The sequence below is a fragment of the Lepidothrix coronata genome, unplaced genomic scaffold (genome assembly GCF_001604755.1).
Source record: "Lepidothrix coronata isolate B3197 unplaced genomic scaffold, Lepidothrix_coronata-1.0 Scaffold36, whole genome shotgun sequence".
In the NCBI taxonomy this organism is placed as follows: Eukaryota; Metazoa; Chordata; class Aves; order Passeriformes; family Pipridae; genus Lepidothrix; species Lepidothrix coronata.
The window spans coordinates 2,748,629-2,771,509 of NW_016690216.1; the positions used below are offsets into that span (position 1 = coordinate 2,748,629).

Below are 22,881 nucleotides of genomic sequence, written 5' to 3' on the forward strand. Positions count from 1 at the left end.
CAAAGTGTAACAGAAACATTGCTGTACTGGAATGGGCCCACCAGGTGTCTATCAAGCAGATTAGGGGGCACATGCCATATGAGAAGAGGCTGAGGAAACTGGGTTTGGTCAGCCTGAAGAAGAGAAGGGTATTAGGAAATCTTATTGCTCTTTATATCTTCCTGGTGGGAAGATAGGGAGAAAATGAAGTCTTATACTTCCTTGAAGATATAAAGTGACAAGGTAAGAGACAATAAGCACCAGGTTCTATGTGGGAAATTATACACCAAGGAAAAATGTTCACCATGAGATTAGTGTAGCACCAGTTTTCATTATGCTAATCATAACACAGATTGAAGAAACCATAAAACCCATAAAACCTGAGCTGTTAATGCAAGTAGTAACCTATGGCTAGATGAAAGCATTGGAAAGATGAAAAGTCTATTAGGACAAGGTAGAACTTACTGAAATATCAAAACATCAGTGTAAGATACTTCTACTGGCTGTCACTTTGTTCTTTTGACAAACAGAACACAATTTACCAGGGATATAAATGAATTTTTCAAAACCAATAAAAACCTTGTGGCAACTTTACAATTCTTTATTGTTCCACACTGGAATTTACTGTGGCTGAATGGCATGCTTTCAGGAACACCTGACACTGTATACAGCAAGACTGGCACAGCAGTCGTTGGTCTCACCCTATAAATGTTTTTTATGTGCATGAAGATGAATCTTTCCTCATAGCTTAATTACTGAATATAAGTTATACAGTAAAAGAAATAACTTGCAATAGGAACATCAAAATATGACAACTGACTGCACAACCAGACATGTTTCTATTTAACACATCTGATGTAAGGAAGCTATTAATTTTCTAAATGCGTGGCCAAACTTCTTCGCAACACCTGACACAGCATTTTGCTAGCGTAATAAAAGAACGCCTGACAGCTGCAATTTTCTAGAAATATGAATTAAGCCTTTCACTATGCTCTTGGGAAAATTTTCTCTTCTATAAGCTCCTATAATTTGTTTTAAAATGGCTTGCTTCTGATCATTCAGACCTGGAGTTCTCCTGCATCCACTCCAACTCCAGCTTCTATTTTGGCATGAACATATTTCAGTATTGAAAAACAAACATATAAGCTTCTACATATTGTCTCTGACGTTGCTTTTAAAATTATTTTGTCTAAGACTTTCTTTCAGGTGTTCATAACACCAAAGATTACAGAAAAAAAAATCATACCGATAGACTTGATTAACACTTAATCTAAAAAAAACCCCAAATGATATTAACTGAAGGGGAACATTGCAGAGAAACTAGCTGGCTTCCCCCTCTGAGAACGAGACGCACTGGTGCCTTGTGCTGTCTGGTGACAGGAACTAAATATATTATCTGCATTCTCCATGACATTCCACTTTGAACTTAACATGCCAATAGTCATGGTACTAGTGAATGGACAGCTGCCATGAGGAAGGCATTTAATGTTTGAAACAAAGATTAATAGAGCAGCTAAATATAAACATAATAAATACATGTGGCAACTACCTTAAATCATTTAAAAATACTTGTTCTAAAATTTGCATTGTATAAAAAAACCATCAAGTGACAAGAAAATAGATTCTTACTACTATTAAAGTTGCATCATGTAGCCCTCTGTTCATGAAGTATCATTTGTGCACAGTAGGAACCAGTAACAGCAGATGTCTAAAAGTAAGCCTACTAACTTTGTCCTATTTTAAAAACAGCCAAAGAATAAGTTTAAAATTTGCTTTTTTTATCCTGGCATTTCCTTCATTTGCCTCTCAGCACCACTTTGCATGACATAATTAAACTACTCAATGGAGTAGTAGAATATTACTACTTTAGTAGTAAAAAACTACTAAACATACTCTACAATTTGGGTTATCACAAAATATTCCCATACTATATTCTGACCAAATGAGAACAAATAAATGTGAAAGCATTGAACAGTGTCATTTAAATATGTGCTCAGCATTTTAAAATGTCAAAGTCTGCTATAGAAAATAATTGGTCTAGAATTTAAATAGCTCGATAGCATACCACTTTTCATAGACTGTATACCAGTCATGATAAAATGTGTGTGCACTCACAAAGCGGAAGAGACCATACAGAATAATATGCTTGAAGAGAAATTGCTGCATTTACAGAATACAGGAGAAAGTTCTGGATCAAATTCATGGCTTTAGCTTTGCAAACATAACTCCCACTCCCCCCACAAGGACAGATTACACAGTGTTCAAATCTAGACTTCAGATCTTTATCACTGCAAAAGGGTAAGGGTCAGTCCCTGTGTGTTTTGGATTTCACCACTGGAATATAGTTGCTATGAGCATTTACACAGAGATGTTTATAGGAAGATTTTGAGCTTCATCATTCTCATTACTGAAAGCAAAAACTTTGAGTGGTTCATCTTTAATGCCTTGGCACTTTCACTTGGCTTTAAAAAGGAAACACAAGTTCATTACTCAGGACTACAAGACAGTGCTTAGTGCACCTTCTGTACATAACACAAGTTTACTACAACTAGCTCAAATTATTTTGACTAATATGATGTGAGCAAAAACATTACTACCCCAATTTTCAGACAAAGAATAGGCAGAGACAGACTACATGGCATCACTACAGTCATACAAGCAGTCTGCAGGACAGCCAGGAGAGGATTTTTATATCCTAATGTCATGTCAGTGTCTTAAAGACAAAACCCTCCTCGCCACAGAAACCTTACATCCAATTACAAAAGGAGATCTCAAAGCAGGGAAATTTTCTTCCTCACTGAAGTCTTAGATCTTTAAAAAGTGTTAGCAGAGCAATCACGAAACCTCTAGTGACAGGCTGGGCACAATGGGCTAATACAAAGGCTTTGGTTTAAACACATCAGATGTTACAGCCAGTTAACCTAGTTCTTCTGTTTTGACAGACTCAGAGCTGATAAAAATAAAGTTTTAAAACTTCTTTCTGAACAGTACAATGAAAGCTTGTGCTGAATTAAGAGAATCTCTGTGACAGAAGCCCAGCTCCTGCACTCCACGTGGTCAGCCTGTTTTTGATCCCAATGATAATTGTTTAGCATCTCTGCTAACACCACTGTCACACACTTCATCACAGCCATGTTTATTTTTCTTAGCAGACCTACACAGGTTCTGTGTAACACTTCCTATCACTTAATTTACTTTTGTACCTACAAATTACTTGCAGAAAACAAATGTTAAAGCACAAAACACATTGGGTTTTTCAGCACCACTTGTTTCTGACAATTCTCTTTGACTTACTTATAAATGTAACTCGCAATTTCTCAGCAGGGTGCAAGACTTACGGGCAGAATAGTGCTCTCTAAACTAGTATCTCACAAGGATTTGGTATTAAAGATACTTCAGCATGAAACATTTTCTAAGCAACCCTGTAAAAAGAAAAAATACTAAGACGAACTCTGTGACAGTAAATGCCATCTGCAATAAAAACTATGGCAAGTGTTTGCAATCCTCTCTAAGTAACAACAGTGACAACAGCATAAAGTCTCCCACTGAGTTCATTTGACACAAACTATCCACAACTGCTCAACAAAACCAAGAACACCACTTCTATTTCTAGCAGCTGTCTCTAATGCTGAACGCCCTGTGCGCACTTAGCAGAGAATAATCTTTTACTACTTAGTCACCGACAATGAGACACTAGAGCGGCACAAAACATGAGTGGTTGAATAAGATGAGTGCAAGAAAAAAAATCCCCAAATGAATACTGGTTTTTCAGCAAAAACAGCTGAGATCCACAGAGTATTATTAGCACAAGCTGACAGTCATTGGGAGAAAAGCCAAAGGTGTACCAGTGCTTGAGGAAAGGACTCAGGATGACTTAAAAAGCATCAGTGTAAATCTGTCATTAGTGTGAAGCAAGCAAATAGTCACAACATTCATCAGCAGAAGTATATAATTGATAATTCTCAAAGTCCTGCTGGAAAAATGTTTAACATGCATTTTTAATTTCATGGCAGGTCATATAAGACTTGAGAGCTTCGAGGCACAAATAATTTTTCATGGCATGTGCTGGTATGATCCTTGGTCATGTCTTAACCTCAACTGAAATAAAGGACTGTTCTGTGCTGGTAAAATATGAAAACAATGAGAAGCCAAAGGCTAGGAAAGGCAGGTAAGTGAAAAAGCCCTTTCACTTGGAGGCAAAAGAAGGGAGAAAATGACTTGTCTTTCTTTTTTCCAAACTTAGTTGCCTCTCTTACCATTCAGGGTAATCTTCCACAGCATTTTATTACACACTCATGCATTACACAACACAGTGCAGTTCCCACCTTCCTCCATACCTGATGCCAGTATCCCCAGCTTCTGGGTTTTTCTGGTCAAAACTATTAACCCCACTTCAACACAAATTCAGACTTTCAGTTTCAAAGCGATTTTTTAAAAACTGAATATACTCAGTGAGAAGAGTTCTGAATGCTTTTGCACCTAAGATTGATTTTAAATTTCCAATTTCTTATTCCATCATCTTGATCTTATAGAGACACCATTTTTTCCCTACAAATCTTACTTCATTTACCTATTTCACTTACCTCTTTAGTTCAACACAGCCATAACAACACTTCTACTACTCATTGTAATGAGCTGTGCTATTCAGCTCATGCATCAAATGTGTGGCATACCATGTGAAAAGCAAAATGTGGTAATCTCAACTGGAGAAGGGAGTTCTTTTTAGTGACAGTCTGTTTGGCTTAACTGTTCAAACAACTCTCTAATGACAACAAAAAGCTTCACCAGTATCTCATGCTACTGCTGTATTGTCACCTCTGCATGGATTATAAAACTTCTCACTGAAAAAGTTACAACAGCATAGTAAATTCAGTCACTGGCACATCATACAAAAGAGTTACATATCGTCACAGGGCGCTCTGGTCTCATGTGCAATGTGTCTGAAAAATTAAAGAAAAGCCAAGCCAAACAGGAAAATCTCACACAGAAAAGGGACATTCATAATGAGAACCTGTTGCTTCAAATAATAACAAAGAGTATACTCTGCTTGTTTTGCAATTTCATTTCTGTAGTTATTTATACTGTAAGGAAACAGCCTCAAAAATGCCATCTCTGTACCACAGTTTTGTGACTGTTTCCTTGATGCAGTTTGCAGAGTTCACCTTTGATGAAACAGGCAAGACAAGAATTATTCATACTGGGAGTTTAAAAATCCTTCAGGGATGTTTAAATATGATGTTGCTGTTGTTTGAGCTCTAACATAAGGAGAAGTCCCCTGGCCTGTGGGGCTCAGTTTTCCATTTCAAAGCGACAGCCATCCTCAGAGTGTCAGCAATCAGAAAGCAGGAGCAATCTGCCTGGGCAGGAGGTACCACTACCCTCTCTGCCGTAAACACGAGCGAGACATCAGCTGCCCACCTACAGGAACCAAATCTCCAAAATCTTCCAAGAGCATGTTAGACAAACTAATGAGTTTTCTAGGCTTGTATTTAATTTTTTGTAACACTGTGTGTAAAATGACTTTCCAAAACCTACAATTGAAAAACAAAAGAGAATTAGACCAATATTCATGTTAGGAGGGCTTGAATACCTGGACTCCTGTAGTATATAAACCATGAAAAGTTAATAACTAGCTATTTTATTCCAACACCAGGAGTATTTTCATTTCCTAAGAAAGAAGTAGAGGTCCCAAAGGTACAAGCATACATTCAGTCATGCTACCAGACATTTTTGCAACACTTAAAAATTGGCATGATAGGTATGTTGCAAACACATAATTTCTTGGAATTTGTGAAGCTTGTGTTTTATAATTGTCTCACCTGGCAGTCACATGCAATTCATCTCCCACATTTTGTGGGTTTGTATTTTTATGCATAATACATGTGATCCAGAGATCTCACTAAACCAAGTATTTAAATAAACAAAAAACCCAAACAGCACTTGTAAGAGGTTTATGATCTGCATCTGTACATTTAGTCTATTCTCTGCAAAGATAACAAGAGCACAAAAAGACAAAATTACTAAATAGGAGTATTCAAGACTAATAAAATAAGTAGACACTGCAAGAAATTCTGATGCTTGGACAAGACCTCTAGTGCTATGTTAGATGTCCTAGACACCTGCACAGGACTAGCTTACCTTTGCAGAGCTGTAGAAGACCAAGGCTTCTCTGTAGCAGATGCTGAGGGTTCAAAGACATTACAAAAGCTGAGCACCATACACTACAGCTAAATACCTGAAACTGGAAAAGGGCTCATGTTCTGTAGATTAACTGCAAACCCAGGAGAATGTAGGCAAAAAAATCCCCCAACTCTGAAGAACCATTTGTTATTGTCTCAGATTAATACAAACACTTCATGGAAAACATGCAAAAATCCAACCTGTGGTAACAAAGGAAAACTTAGTCAAGATAAGACCATTGCAGAAAAAGCTGAATTAATTATTTGCATGATACTATACAAGAAGAAAAGACCTAAACAGCTCTAAACCAAAGTATTAGCAGAAGAAGCTTCGGGACAGGTTAACAAAATGAAGAGACACAAAACACCCAGATCCAAGAGTTCACCCTAGAGCTCTAGAACAATGGAAGCATGATCAAATCATCTTCTATAATAAACAAGAGAATTGGTAGGCACATGGGAACATGATGTAATGGCCATAACTTCATAACTTCAAGATTACTTGCATTTCTGTAAGGAGTTAATGATTATTTGGATAAAGATGATTTGGTTAATGTAGTATATTTAGATTTCTGAAAAGCTCACACAAGCAAAAAGCTCTTAAACAATTTGTCACAAGGTAAAATAAAAGATCTGTCATGAATTGCTATCTAAAAGATGGAACAGAGTAAGTGGGCAGCTTTCACAATGTTACTAGTGGAATTCCAAAATAATTTTCTGAAAAGAATAGCTCAGTGGCCAATGGCAGTCAAGAGAGTGGATATAATGTTTAAAATTATTAGGAAGGAAACACACAGTAAAACAGAAAACATTGTAAAGCCAGAGTGCTAACATCTTGAATCTCTCACACAAAGCTCAGCAGCACCTTCAGGAAAAAACAAGGCTCTTCAGCTTGGAAAAGATACGTCGGTGTCATGAAAACAACAGAAGTCTACAGAATCAGGAAAGAGACTGCAGAAAGTGAACAGAGATTGACAATTCGTCATTTCTCATGGTCAGAAAAACTTGACAACACCATGTTTTTAGCAGCAAGCATAAAACAACAAAAACACTTTCTTTGAAAAAGCATAATTAACTTGTGGAACTCATCACTACAGAAACTCAAAGCATATTCAGACGAAAGCAAGTTCATGAAGGACAGCACTAAGCACAATGTTTTGGATGTATCTTCCATCCTATCAAAAGCAGTATTTGCTCTCTTTCTCCTACACTCATTAACTGTCTGCTGCCAGTCCCTGTTAGACACAGAACAGCAAGCCAAGTTGTGTTGTCTAACCCAATGTAGTGGCACTTACATACCTCTTGCTCTTCTCTGCCAGTCCCAGTCTGAGTGTTCTTCAAGCTGTCACATGAGGCTCTTGTTTGCCTGTCCAGCCCCAAAAGTGTTTGCTTCTGAGTAGCTACTGTCTTTAACTCTCATTAGTCAGACCAAAATACTGCCAAATTAATTACACTCATCATAGGTAATTATTTTATTTAAAAATTGCAGATGGAGAAGAAATTGCAAGGATGGAGATTCCAGCTACCAAGAAATGCAAGATACTCTTTGCTCCTGATGATCAAAAGCGGACGCAATACTGTCAAATAAGACAGTCTTTGAGCATCAATAAACAAGACAAGCTAAGAACAGAAAGAGCTGATGTCCAGTGCTGCAAGGATTTGGCAGTGTTATTGTCTTCTGTTTATAGAAAGCATAATGGCAGTATACATCCCTTGCAGGGACTGAACAGAGGATTTATGCAGTGTCTGCACTATATAAACCTGCTTGATGTGCCACTTAGCTTTTACAATGCTTTGCAAAAACCAGAGGAAAACATAAACATAGATCTTACACCTTCTCCCTCTCCAAAATATTCTTGCAAATTACAAAAATCTGATGTATCTATCAGCCTACCACTAAATACATCTTTCTTGTTCCCAAAAAAACTAATGCTTCAAACTAGAGTAGAAAATAGAAGCGAAACAGGGCAACCCTAAATTTAGATTCTTTTTTCATGTACAAATAACTGAAGGTGAAAGCCAGGCATAGAAGCATTTAACTAGTTAATCCTGAATACTGAGATACTTTTAGATCTTTTAAATTATTTACAGGCCTAAAAGGGTGGTCAAACATGAAAAATATGTCCAATTATTAAGAATAAAAATAAAATAAAAAATAGATCATGCTTACTTTCCTAAAAATATCTACAGTACTAAACACACATTCAGCAAGAGCAAATGCCTGAATCTACAAGCATCCAACCAGTGCTTACTCTAAAAGCTCTCACTCTTTGAATCCCCATTCATTTTTCCCAAATGTAACTCTTAGATTATATTTTCAAATGAAGAAAAGTGTGAAAGCATGTCTGAAATTACTTGCTCTCTTACGTGCTTCTTTTAAAACAGAATGAGAAAAAAGAAAAAAACATATTTTTTTTTAATCTTCAAGCAATTTCATTCATTGCTCATGAGCATTAACAGCATTTACAGCTCTGTAAAGTGTAATCAGGATAATCAAATCCTGTGCTTCTGGGTATAAGCTGATCATCAGAGGAGCTGGGAAGAAATTTTCTCCCATCTGCTGCCCTGCGCAGTTGTATAGGTGCATTGTTGGTACAATGGAAAGTCCACCCTATGTGAATGCTGGTGGCAGAATATAAGGCTTTGAATGCCAAAAATGTCAGAATGACAAATTCTATGTGATTGATGAGAAATCCCTGTGAAGCCTTCCTATTGCTGCCAGATTCTGCTGCTTTGCTATGTGCACGGACCACGAGACCTGTGAGTCTACAACTTCTAGGATAGTCTAGACAGAACAGCTACAGCAAGGCAGACAGAAATAGAGAAGAATCTCTTTCCTACAGACCCTGAATTTTAATTTCTCCCATTGTAAACAGGTCCTTAACTGATTAATCTTACCCCCAGCAAATATAATTTGATTTTACTGTAGCCATATATGTAAACATAATATGAGAAAATCATGGCATTAACATTATTAACTACTAACAAAATTATATTCCTCAAGCAAGAGCTGGAACATAACTTAATTTAATCTAATACATTCCATGCACAGAGACACACACAGACACACATATATACACTCACACCAAAATAACATTAATTTAAACATCATGTGTCTGAAATCCACTAATCTGAGGTCAGTATATATAAGATTGAAAACTGCACTTAAACAGGATTTCTCTGTCATTCTATTCTACTTGTCTATTACCATAGGACAATGGTAAGCACAAATATTTCAGAGAAACCTGAAATAAGGAGGAACTTACATTTCAATATCCCATGTAAAATAGCAAACTAAAACTAGGAGTTTTCTGTGTATGTAGGAGTGATACCAGTGATAGCTATAGCCCAACCCAGTACCTTAAATATTTAAGTGCCAACCTGAAGCTCCTATCTCCTGACATTGCTATCCATACAGTTATGAGGACACATGTGTGTGCAAAGCAATGCTTTGCAGATCCCTAAGCCCATCACCTCACTATGAGTTCACAGGAGATGGCATCTACCCTCTCGCTTAACTGGGAGTGTTATATCCCACTATACACTGTGAGTGCACAGGTCCCAGGAACCACCAAAGATGTCAGAAGGAAAAGGATGAGTTGGTAACAAAAATTCTTGTCAAAATCCTGTTTTAAGGTAACATACTTCTATTAAGCATGATTAGAGAAGCTTTACTACCGGCTTAATGATCCTTCTTACAGACAACACTTTCTGCTAGGAAGCTCTAGCTTATCTGTGAGTCAATATCATGGGGACAAAGCTGAGTGTTGGAGTTGGTCTGTGCCATTAGTGTTGCTAAATACAGGGTTTACCATATGCATGGTAAATTTGAGACAAAACTTACAAGAGCATGTCTTTAAAGAAGTTGCTGAAATCTATGAGATTGGTCCACACTGTCTTTGAGACACACATTCAAGCAGTTGAACATGAAATACCTGATCTGTAAAGTTTTTTTGTGCCTAAATATTCACATTCTCTCTTTCTCTTCATAGAAGTGTTCATAGAAAATTGTGGGTTTATGTATGCATCAAAATACTTTCCCTTTGTATCTGCAGGACTAGAAAACCAACTAAAAAATTATATTAATGTCCACATTTACTTGAATGGCACCAGGACAGGGGGTGGAAGAAAACAGGTATGTCATGGAAATCTTGGCATCTGAGTGACTATCCCAGCTTTTGAAACAGCAACAGAAACACATCCTTCTAATTAGAAATTATTGCTTCAAGAAAAACAGTATATGCACTTAAAAACAATGTTTCGGGTAGTTCACTTAATATTACACAAATATGCCTGGTACTGAAGTTTTTTTTTAATAAAAGTGAAATTCAAAAAACAGTTTAGGTATGTGCATGTATAAGTAAAGCAGTGTGTGTATGTGTGGGTGTGTAAATACTATATACCCCGATGCAAACCCTCAATGCATTAAATAAACTTCAGCTCTATACCTTAGTACTCAATTCTGAGTCTGGTTACCTTCCGGATTGCTAAGTCTTTCTAAATTAGAACAAGCAATTTCTCTTTGTTTTACCTAATATTTGAAAATGGCAAAAAAGTCCCATGGGTCACTGAAAATTATCCCTTCATTCCTGCCGCCTGTTTCAAGTCAGTCAAAACATTCCAGACTTCAAAAGGGGGCTTTGCCTGCTTAGGCCATTTTGGTGTCCTTCTATGGTTGGCCTATGAGGGATTGGTTATTTGGATAAATTAGTTTGTGGAGCCTGCTGGCCTTCTAGAAGACCTCAGTGTCTGACTGCAAATTAGTTCTACCGAACATGTAGAAATCCCTGGGCAGACGAGAAGAAATAAATGGTGATAAAATCTAATACTACAATGTTTGTAATGTGATTTTATTCTGCTCTGTAGCTTGTAAGCAAAGCTAATGTTGAATTAAAAATTTTCAAATATTAAAATGTCCATGAAAGCACAATATCAGATCAGTATCCGAGTCACAGCAGAGAAGGCTGGATGCTAACTTTAAAGTTAAGCTTCCAGCAGGAATCTTTTACAAGAACAAACAAAAAAACCTCCTGGTTTTCCACAAAATCAAGTAGGTATTTACATTACGGATGCACCCCTGCTTAAGCCAGGAAGTCACACAGTTGAATTCGGCTGGAGCTTGGGCTGTGAATAAACTGCTATGCAGTCTTTTAGTGCATAGTTGTACAACTGCCTAAGGAGAGTTTATCCTTAAGGAAGAGAAGTCAGAGAGCCAAAACTAACAAACATGGCTCCTCGAGCGGAACAATGGTCCAGAAAACCTAGTAAAAAAGAAAATAAACTTCACTGGCAGTTTGCTTTTTACTGTTAAGGGCTAAGCTACAACTTCATCAAGGCTTTCAAGAAGAGACTTCAAGCAGAACAGTATGCACACTGCACACTTATATAGTGGCTGGAAAGAGTCAGATCGACTGCATATTTCTTATATATATATATATATATATTTATAAGGTGATCTAAAAATACCTCATGCCACAACAAGGAAAAAGATCCACCTCTCTGAGGAAAAAAGTATTTGTAACTAAATAAATGAGTGGTGGTCCCCAATGAAACCACTGCAAGGTCTCTGTCCTGCTCCTAAAACCAGGACCATAAGGTCAACACCGTGTGTGTGTAAAACACTAAGAGTTACGTTGGCAGTGGGATTAATTTCTGGTATCATTGGCAGAAAATTACAAATGCTCATTAAAAATAATTGTTATGACAAGTGCTGTGTTTAGGCTTTGGTTCTGCAAAGATGAATATGCCTGACACTATGAGCTGTGGTAGCAGCACCTCCGTCAGTGCTGCAAGCTTTGTTGCCTATGGCACTGTGGGGTTTCTGCCACCACTTAGGAAAATTACATTTTAAGTAGCGAGAATTCATCTGTGTTGTTACTGCAAACCCAGCTAAATGAAGAGTTTGTAGTGAATAACCTATGGTTTCCAAGCTGTCCATACAATTTTCAGGAGTATTTTCAATAAAATGTTTTGAAAGAAAAACTTCTATCAGTAGTTACTGATCGAGCAGTTAGTACGGACCGCCTAGCAGCAGCTCTTTTCAATTTGGGGAACTTAAATACATCAGCTAGTTCCGGCTGTTCATTATTTTTGACACTTACTGAGTGTAATAAGTGGGTTTTGTGGCTTATGTTTCCAATATCCTACCGATTGCAGATAGAGAGGGGAAGGGGAGTGGGAAGGGTGCAGGCCATTACATTTTATGGGCTCAGTTACAGATTGCAATTGCACGGTGCTTGTTGGCTATTGCCTTGCAGAGCTTTCCAAAAAGGAAGCCTGTCACACATTTCTTCAGTAGGGGAATGCAAAAGGGAGTACAGTTCTGTGCCAGTCTTTCAGAGAAACTGAGGCAGCACTGACATACATGACTTTCACAGGTGACGCTTCGAGTTTTCAACTAAAGGTAAAATACTTGTATTTTCACCCATTTTCCTCATAGACTTTGTTCCCTAATGTGGCAAACAGGTAACACGAGCATGAAAACATGTCATTGGTGATGCTGTTCAAACCTGGAGGTCACACCTGGCTGTCGCCAGCCATGCCCACAGTCACAGCCGTGCCACTACCAAGGCACTGGCCTCTGAAACCACTCGAGAGTTGTGCTGCCGGATCCTGGCTCGCCTTGAAACAAAATGAACTTTCTAGCCCTTCTGGTAGTGAAGATAACCTTGAAAATGTGAAGAGAGTGTAATCTGATGCCTCAGTAAGACTGCAAGGAGCTTGAAACAAAGACAGAGAGATGTGAACTGCCCCAGCCATCTCTCTCTGGGCCCCATGGACTCAGCATTTCTGTGGTCGTGGAGTCTGGCATTTTTCCAAGATTCCACAGAATCTCGCATGTTTGCTGCAAAATTCATTATTTTGCTGCAGCCAGGTGCTGGACGTTTTTTGGTTTGGGTTTTTATTTCCCCCCTCCCCCTACCTTGCTGAAACCAACTACTCACTCTGCGTCTTTCCATTAGCAGAGGTATGAGGTGAATTTTTGGTGCAAGTGCTGCTCTCTGGTACATGGCATGGGGTACGCAGGAGAGAAGTGTCCAGTGAGCAGCAGGGAGGAGAAAGAAGTTGGAAATATGCAGCCAGGCTGCCCAGAGCTGAGGTTTGGGGGCTGCAGGGGAAATGAGAGAAGATTAACTGCTAGAGTGGACCAAGAGTACCTCCTTTTTTGGCTCATTGGGTGCACACCGTTTGGAACTAACTTGACTGCTGAGGGCCTCAGAGTCTTCGCTCTGTTTTCCAGATGGGCAAACTCCATCATCAAAAATACTCAATGCTGAAAATACTTCTTGGTGTAAAATTTTGAAAAGCGAATTTTCACTTATGAGCCTGGACAGGGTAGGAAGGAAAATTATTTTATGCTGTATAATAACCTAATATCGCTACCAGAGAGAGACTTACGGAAAAAACACCTTCCAAAATATTGCCAGAGGGTATAGTATTGCTTAAAACTGCCAATATTTACTTGTGAAAAATTTCTTGTGCTGAGTTTTGCAAATAAATAAGAACAATGCATTTCTTAAAAAAATCAATAGGCAAATCAAATGAAATAAAATACCCACTGGCCTCTACAATGCCCTTTTTCTGAGTTTTTTAAAGTCATTCATCAGGGTACCTCTAAACCACATGTATGTCTATATCAAGCACATCATGATGAATCTTCTGATTATCAGTGTTTTTCATGTTTCTAGGGCTTCTAGAGGGTTTCTGGGGCAATGGATTCATGCCAATGACAAGTTTAGAACTGGTAGATTTAGCCCACCACACATGTAAGCCATGATAAATTTACATCAGTTTTTTGAAATCAATTTGTGTAAGATGTACTGTTATCCATTCTCAATTTCCTTATAATCAGAATTTCTCTAACATCCAAAATGAAATTTTCATGTCAAAAATAATTAAAACCAGAGGTGTTTTTTTCTTCTCAGGTATGTATGAGCAGTGAGACTCATTGCAAATGACTGTCAGGCAGAAAAGCCCCCTCAGAGTGGTGAAGAACAGGACTTACAAACTCAAATGGAGATTGGAGCATTAGTAATCAAACCTGGCATGAGATTCAACCCTATGCATAGCACTTTAAAGTGTAAGTATGTTGGCTGTGTATTAGACTTTCGGACCTCAGTAGCAAGCCAAATAATACTACTTTATTGATGGCTGCTCCAAAGTTGACCAAGAAGTACATCCACAGAAAGTTCAGTGTGGCAAGCACCATGGCATTTGGACAGTCTTTAAGAAGAAACAGCCCAGTCATTGAGGCAGCCCAGTTGTATGAATTTGTAACATCTTGGTTATCATTGATATGCCTGCTTCACTGAAAAACTGAAATAAAAAATTATTAATAGAGAAATAAAAACAAAAAAACCCCAGACCATTTGTTTTAGCTTGATAAAAAAGGAGTGAACCATCTTTAGCAGGTGCTTATAACACTAACAAATGCACTTCAAAGTCTTTTTTGGACTTGGAAAGAAGCAGAACATCAGTGAAATTCTCAGGCAGGATACAACACTGATATCATCTGTCTAGCCAGCTTCAGATTTGTGTTCTGCTTCTTTCTAAGGCACCTAGTAAAAGAGAGGCAGGGGCAGGTGTAGTGTTCAAGTTTGCAAGTGCAAGTTTCAAAGTCAGTTCCTACAGAATGTGAACCAAGCACAACAGTACCATTAGAACAATTTCTCCAGGTGATGAAAGTGTTGCTTAGAGACTAAAATCCACTCTCAGCTCCACCAGTGTAACAGAGAGCAGAAGTGAGTTTACTGGGCTTATTATGGTATCCTCTGTACATGTTAAAACTGACAGGCTGGATTCCTGTGTGCAACATCACCCTCTTCCTCAACAGAGAAATCTTGGCCAAAGACAGTGGCGAAGTACTTTCTCATCTACTCTCTCTCACTCTTGTCTGAAAAAATTTTTTTCGTTTTCCTTTCTTTTCTCCTCCCAGTACTTTCTCCATTGTTCATCTAGCTCTATCTTTCTAAAACATTATATACTTTCATTTCTCAGTTTTTGAATAAAGCTCCTCCCTCCTCCACATGTACCTGAACTTGCTTTCACTGCATAGTTTGCATAGGCCACTTTCAAGATTAAATTACCTTTCAACTGGCATTTGAAAGGTAATTTTGAATTGGCATTTTCCTATGGACTAGCACCAGGTTTTAAAAGACACTGTATGTGTTTGGGATCTTAAATCCCAAACAGGTTTTGGGTTCTGGGTTTTAATGACAGAGTGCTAATCTATCCCTCACCCTCTCTTTCTTTCTTTCTTGTATGCACACATAGAGAGCAAAATAAACGAAAGCAGAATCATCTTTATTCTCACTGAGACTATTTTGCCTTATGACTACTGCTTTTAGGAAATCTCCCTGTTGGTCAACTGGCTGTTGCAAATGCAGCAGCCTCTCCAGTTATGAATGAGTTCAAGTGAGACTTAATTGAAGGATTAGATTCCAGGGTTTAATACCGAATTTTAAACCTATCCAATGACACTGCAGTCAGAAGACACCCTGCCCTGTGCCATGTACCTTTGAGCACTTCAGACCTCATCGCTTACAGAAGCCTGAGTTCTTGTGGATGCAGCAGGTCTATTCAGCAGTTACTGGTTTAGATTTTGATAATCCTGATAGCATCCATGACTACCACTCACGTGGGTAATTTGAAGGGAAACTCTGAGCAGATGAAGTGTTTTACAGGCTCCCTGGACTACGTGGTGAAATGAAGGAATGGAATGAATAACCCCAATAGGAGTGCTGGTAGTGCCAAACCATGAACAAATATTTCCCTTAATACTCCTGTTAAGTGACAGTTACATTTGTCATTACACACAGCTCCAGCATACAACTACCCAGCCCAAACCCTCCACAGCACATGAAGCCCAGACTATGCTGGGCATACAGAGTAGAAGTATTGCAGTGGAAGTCACAGAAAATCCTGACAGCATCAAGGAAAGGCTTTTCATGCATGGAAGGAAGCCTGATCCTAAAGAGAACACAGAGCTTGGGTGGTGCTGAAAGTTCTGGCACTGCAACTGCAAACAGGACCATCCCTGTTTAGCACTAGTCAATAACCATGGCCACCCCTTTCTCTAGGAGTTAACTGGTCCTGTCCACACATTGCTGTAGCATTGATGGATAAATACCCAAATGTACACATAGAGACAAGACTGTGGAACAAATGAACATTGGAAACTAACCAAAGACATATTGCTTTAGACAGTAAAAACAATACTAGATGTCAAGTGTAACAAAAATATGCAACACAATAAGCTTATTATTAGGTGCTTATATTTTTCTACTCTGTTGCTACATGAAAAGCTAACACAAGCATCAGGGAAACAATATAGAATCATAGAATACAAGGGGAAGAGTGAGAGAGAATGCAGAGTACTGTCAAATGTAAAAAATAAACAGATCAGAAAAAATGCAGGAAATAAATCTAATCAAATTTACTAAATAGTACTTTTGGGACTTATCTTACAACTGGTAAAAATAAGGCAATTTCAAGGTGCACTTTTTTTGTTAAACAACCCAGAATAAAAACATTTATGTAGCATTTTGATGTTCACTGAGTGCCAAGAATGATATCACAAACTAAACTAACAAATCCAAAACACACACTAATCATTTGACCATGCATGAAACATTATTGTGTGTGATAGTTTGCAAAATTTCTTACTATTATGACTTTATAAACAGGCATTTAGAAGAAACAACAATGCTGTTATACTTTTTTTGCCACTGTTCTTAAGACTTTGCAGTTAGGAGTTGCACTGGCTTCTCCCAGAAGCAGTATTTGCATATATTCACACATAGAGAAGTAACTTCAAATAATGGGATGAAAACTCTCTAACAGATCAAAATGTTAACAACATAAATGCAGCAAGCCAAATATTTCTTTGAGAAAGTAACAACCATCATTTTGTAATATGAATCACTGAAGACAAATATTTTTAAAGCTATATCTAATTTTCTGTAGCTTTAGCATAAGCCTCCATCTCTCAATGAATTCATCATTCACTGCTTCTTCCAATCACTGAAAGTGCATGTACCTCTCTAAGACTTGGTTGCCACAAAAATAATTACCACTTTAAAAGCTGTAACTTTTTTTCTCAGGACTGACAAGTTGTTTACTTACAGACTTCCCATTTATTCCCTCAGGGTCTTCCATTGAAGATTTCTCCTTCCAAATTATATACGGGCTATTAGTTACAGTGAGGTTCAGACAGTCCTAGTACACACACACCTGTGGAAAAGACAGTACCACATCGACGGATTAATTTGTTGGCATGAAACTAGAAGGTGATCTTCACTTCTGCAACTTTTCATTAACTAACAAGTATTCACAAGTTAGGAGCAGTTGCCTTTGAAGAACTGAATCAATCTTGAAAATAAATACATAGTTGAGCTGTTTACCAAAAATCCACGCAAGCCAAAAGCAGGCAGAAAGAGCTCTGTTGTGCTTGCTGTCGGCAGACAAATGAAAGGCAGCCAGGAACTCTTTTACCGACACTATTTCTGTGCCAACAACACATCTCTTCTTCTTTTGATTTTTTTCTTTTAGGAAGCTCAGCCTCCCCTGATATCTATCAATGTCAATTGTACTTTAATGCTAAGAGGAAATAATAACAAAGAAACATGATTGTAGATTGAGCCAGGATAAAAAAGAAAATCCACAAAGTTTTCGAAATGTTGCCCTCAAGCTAAGGATATTTTTATACTAAATCTCTTCAAGTTTACATTAGGTCACAGTTCTAGGCCCTATAAATTATAAATATGGGATACTTTGTGTTCTCTCACCTTTGGAAATGGTGTTCTTTGATGTTAAAAATAACAGTGAAGTACTGAGATGAAATAATGAAGGCTTACTCCCCAAACAGATATAAATCCAAAATATGGTTTCCTTCCATGAGCAATTTTCTTTAGAATAAAATGCCATGAACTTCTTAAAATTCAGAACTATTCACTGAATTAATTAAAACAAGCCCAGCTAAAATCCTCATTGGAAAAATTGGCTTTCTTTTTAATAACATGGGGCAAATGCTGTCTGCTAAAGTATAATAAAAATGAAAATCTGGGGGAGTTAAGTGTGTGTATGTATATTTAATATATACCTTATATACAGTGAAATGTGAAAAGTACTTTGGTTTTCTATGACAGGTGAAGATCCGATGGTCTGAAGATATTCAGTTTGTCCTAAAACCACTCTGCATATGAAATACATATAATTTAGGATCAGGATCCAAAACCTTATTCTGCATATTTCTACCTGAATAAGACTCTCACAAGAAAATAAAAAAGTCTCTTCGAGCCCAGTTGTTTGGACAGTATTTATTGCACACATTTGGCTACTTCTATAAAATCTAAGCATTAAGAAAGTGTTAACAGGTTCACTCCGCACCCTAAGGAAGATGCTAATATGAACCATGCTTCTGCAATGCATCCACTCCCTTCTTTCTGGTTTACCATTGAGAGATCAAATCCAGTCCTGCTCCTGCTGAGAACAATGGCCAATCTGCAATATTTCTACGAAATCTGGTGCTCGTATTTGTTCTGACACCAGATTATAGGTTAGAAAATTACTCAAGGCTTTAAAAACTGACAATTAAAGTTAGGGAGGGGAAGGACAAGAAGTTCTCATAATTAAAAAAAAAATAATAGCAAAGAGCAGAAGAAAACAACTCTCTAACAATGCCCTGCTCCTAAGCAATGACTGACATCTGTTTCAAAAACTCTTTTATTGCAAAATTCAATAAATGGAAAAACCGCACAAACTGAAAGTCTGCAACTTCAGCGAGGGAATAAAACGGAGCCTTTTCTGATGGAAAAATATTCATAAGTCAATTGATGTAATGCTGGTATGTGGATGACCTGACAGATTTTCAGATCAGCAGTGCTCTCTTTACTTTATGGAAAGAAAACTTTACCAAGACTGGTAATTTTCTATTAAAGCCCAGATGGAAAAACCATATATGTTTTATAGTACATTGTAGTTCAACCATAATTAGGCAACCTTACTTGCAGAAGCTGCTGCAGCAAACATTTTCTCTCTCTGGGAGAAATTCCTACAACACACCAGCATCAAAAGAGCCCACTCTTGCATTTTCTGCTCTGACATATGCTGCCCTGAAAGTCACTGCAAAAGAGATTTACAAAAAGCTCCTATATATACCCCCACACTCCTTGAGGCAAAGACTTTTCTTTCTCAGCAGACATCAGAGACCTCTGGCAGCATAATCAAGCAAGCAGTAACATTAGGGCTTAGACAGTAATACAGAACAGCTGATTTACAATGAAATTAAGTAATTTTAATTTTGAAAAATGCAACTTCTGAACAAGAGTAACCTAAGTTATCCTCATTCTAATTGTCATCTTAGGTTATTCTTAATTTTAGTAAAGCTTTACAAAAACTAATTAAATTCCCTTGAGTTGTTAATCTATCAAAAATTACATATAAATTACATAAAGTATCTATTACAGAGAAGTTGTTATATTCAAAATATGCCGCCAAATATGAGTGGGACAAAAACTCAAATTACTGAAAAAGACGATCCAAATTGAAGGGAAGTCATGAAAGTACATATCCCATTTTATTTTTCTCTATTACTCTGGAATTCATTTGCTTGGTTAAATATTATTACTGTTAAATACGCGATGGTAGCAGTTAAGAGTCCCACCAGCTAAAGAAGTACTATTGTACCAGGCATGATAACCAGCAGCCCTCTTTTCCAAACAGCTATTACAATTTTAAAGGGAATAAAAAACCACAAAGAAGTACAGAAAATGGTTTACGGGGGATTTTTATTCCCTTCTTTCTGAAATGTTAGCCAACGCTGTGCAATTTTCCCCACACACATGGATCTGAACATGTGCCTCTGCCACCAGGCACAGGGCGGCTGCCAGTCACTCCCAGCCATGCTGCAGAGGTGGCCAGGAGCTTCAATAAGCTCCTTGTCCTGGAAGGGCTGTCCCCATCCGAGCACCCACCTGAAAACCTGACAAAAGCGAGCGGTTGATTACCTGGGAAGCAGATGTTAAACACAGTCAGGAATACTGAGAAATAATCTCTTAGGGCTGGAAGGTACCAATGGAGGGTGATCTCTTGCACAGAGAGCACCAAACTCAAGAGTGACCAAAAAGTAACTAGCTATGTCTGACCCCTGGCACCTAGACACCTACATTGAAGGACCAGGAACCTAGCTTCTTGTGTTTGCTGAGCTGTTCTTCATAAAAACTAGATTTCCCAAGCAAGCTCCACTCCGTCACTAATATCCACACCTTGGAGCTGTCCCAGAGCTGCTGTAACCCACCTTCAGCTGCAGTGAGCCGCTGACAAAACTCACAGTGATCAGAAACAGCACAAACACAATATCTTGGGCTACCTTACTCTTTCCATCACCAAGGAGAAGGAATTAAACTTTTTTCCTGTTCCTGGGTCACCAGCAAAATCACTCCTGTCTTACAACTTCCCAGCTGATTATCCCATTGCAGTCTCCAAGATAAAGTCATTTTTAGTGTCAGCAGTGGATACTGCTTTGCTTTTATTTTCTTATGCTTTCTCAGAAACTAGTAGAATTTGCCAGTAATATCTAGACAAAATTGAACCTCTCCAAAGCATATTCATTTGTTAGAAGAAAAAAAAAACAACTCAAACCAAAACATAAAACCCACATGTACTTTATCATTTGGTAGAGAAAATACTGAAGAGGTTATGAGGCTGGGCAAAACGGTCTTTATTTACCCTGTAGATGATAGCATGTGATATTTCACAGTTGATATTAGGGAACTCGATGGTTTTGATTTTAGGTGCTATATTTGGGAAGTTTCCTTTTTAGCACTTTCTAAAGACTCACTACATTCGCTCCATTCCCAGGTAGGTCTCTCGTCCCCCACCCCTGCTCCCTTTTAAGGTGTTAAATTTGGCAGATAACCTGGGTAGCGTTTAGAAAACAATTATTTCCAAATGCTGGGAAAGAAACTTGCCAAGCGTAACAGCTGAAAACCAAAAAGAAAAAAAGAAAAAAAGAGGAAGGAAATAAAATGGAAGAGGGAAAGGCATTTTTTAAAAACGAAATTTAGAAGGGACCTTTCAGCAGCTTTATAAACAATTAACTCCAGCGCTGTGACTGAAGACCACCTCTGATTCAGCCTGGAATGTCCACAGATGCAATACAGCATCCTGCCTTCCAGCGAGCCTCAGGGACGCCAGCAAAACAGATAGGTGTCCAGATGTGCGGAACCTAACGTGCACATCTGCTGGAAGATATCCCACACCGACTGCAGTGCTGACACTGACCTAGACACAGACTCTGGGGGTTTGCAAACCCTCAGACCTCTCTGTGGGTACACAGTGTGCAGGTAACAACACTCTACAACAGCACAAGAGGTAGGTCGCCCCCTCTGCATCCCCATAAGCATCCATGTCCATCTCAACAGATCTTTTTTTCCACTACCATCAAGCAGAAATGCATGGAGTGTTGAGACTTGTGGCTGAAGTAAACTTGTGGGAAAAAGGGCCGAAAAAATTCAGTTTTATTGGTAAACTTTCCTTTATACAAATACAGAACAAGTACTCCGGTGTCCCAGACAGGCATGTTTAAAACCCATGGCACTTACACTCACCGTGATGTCTAGTTCAGCACCAAAGTAATCTCATACTTTTTAAGTCAGTAATATAAACTAAATATCTAGATTTTTTCACTATGTGAGTACTTTTAACTTTAAAATAAAGATTAAAAAATCAATTTAAACCTAAAATGGTAGTCTTTCCCTAATGTTTTAATTTCACTCGGAAGTTAAGTTTCTGATAAGGGAATATGAGGTCTCATCTACCTACACAGGAACCTTACTGGGTGCTGGACCAGACTAACAGAGGAGATTCAAGAGCATAAGGAAGCAAGAAAGAAGGTAGGAATGAAGCACTATAAACACAAAAAATACATCACAGACAAATGCTATTAGTGACAGCCTAGACTTATTTATTTACTACTTTTTGAATCCTGATTACATTTATAAAATTGCTACCACACTGTAAGCCTGTCTTGAAGGAAGCATTCAACAACAAAGTTTGTGCCACATTTCTCCCATTTGCCATTAAATCTAAGAAGAACACAAGGGCCACGATACTGGTTCAGACCAACAATCCTTCTAGTGCTGTCCCCAACAACAGCCATAACTGGACACAGAACAGCAACAACAGAACAAGCGTATGCCATTTCCCTGACATTTTCCCAATTTCCTGCCATTTGAGTTCAGAGGGTTTCCTGAGCCTGATGGAGTTCATCTGTCTAGCAACCCTCAGTACAGCTCTCTCAAATACTCGTCTATTTTCTTCCTGAACCCATGTAAACTTTTTTTTTTTGTTCCTAGGAATTCTGAACATTCATTTTTGGGGGGAATTACTAAACACTGAATAAATTTTCTTGGAATTATCTTAGATGCCGAGATGTCATTTCTGAGAGGTGAGGGTCAGCTCAGTGCCCATCACTTTCCATGTACAGCTACAACTATTTTACTCAAGATTTAGCAGCTCACATTTACCTCTGCAGAATTTCATTTGTCATTTCTTTGTCTAGTGACCTGTCTCATAAGGTCCTTGTGCAGTTCTTCGCAGTCCACTCTCCTTGATATTCACCTCAAGTGGAAGCAACCTAAAAAAATTATTGTGCCTGATTAGCGCAATTATTCAGACTCAGCTATTTGGAGAAAGTGGGGTGAGAATAACAGAAAATTCCCAC

General features: G+C 38.2%; 1 protein-coding gene across 1 annotated transcript in view; it reads right to left on the reverse strand.

The window, feature by feature from the left end:
• EYA1 (EYA transcriptional coactivator and phosphatase 1) overlaps positions 1-22,881 on the reverse strand; it is a 164,485-nt gene that overhangs the window by 134,818 nt on the left and 6,786 nt on the right. Inside the window, exon 2 of the mRNA XM_017812542.1 lies at positions 17,283-17,390. Within this exon, the coding sequence (XP_017668031.1) occupies positions 17,283-17,315 (33 nt within the window). The 5' untranslated portion in view covers positions 17,316-17,390. The remainder of the gene's footprint in view (positions 1-17,282; positions 17,391-22,881) is intronic.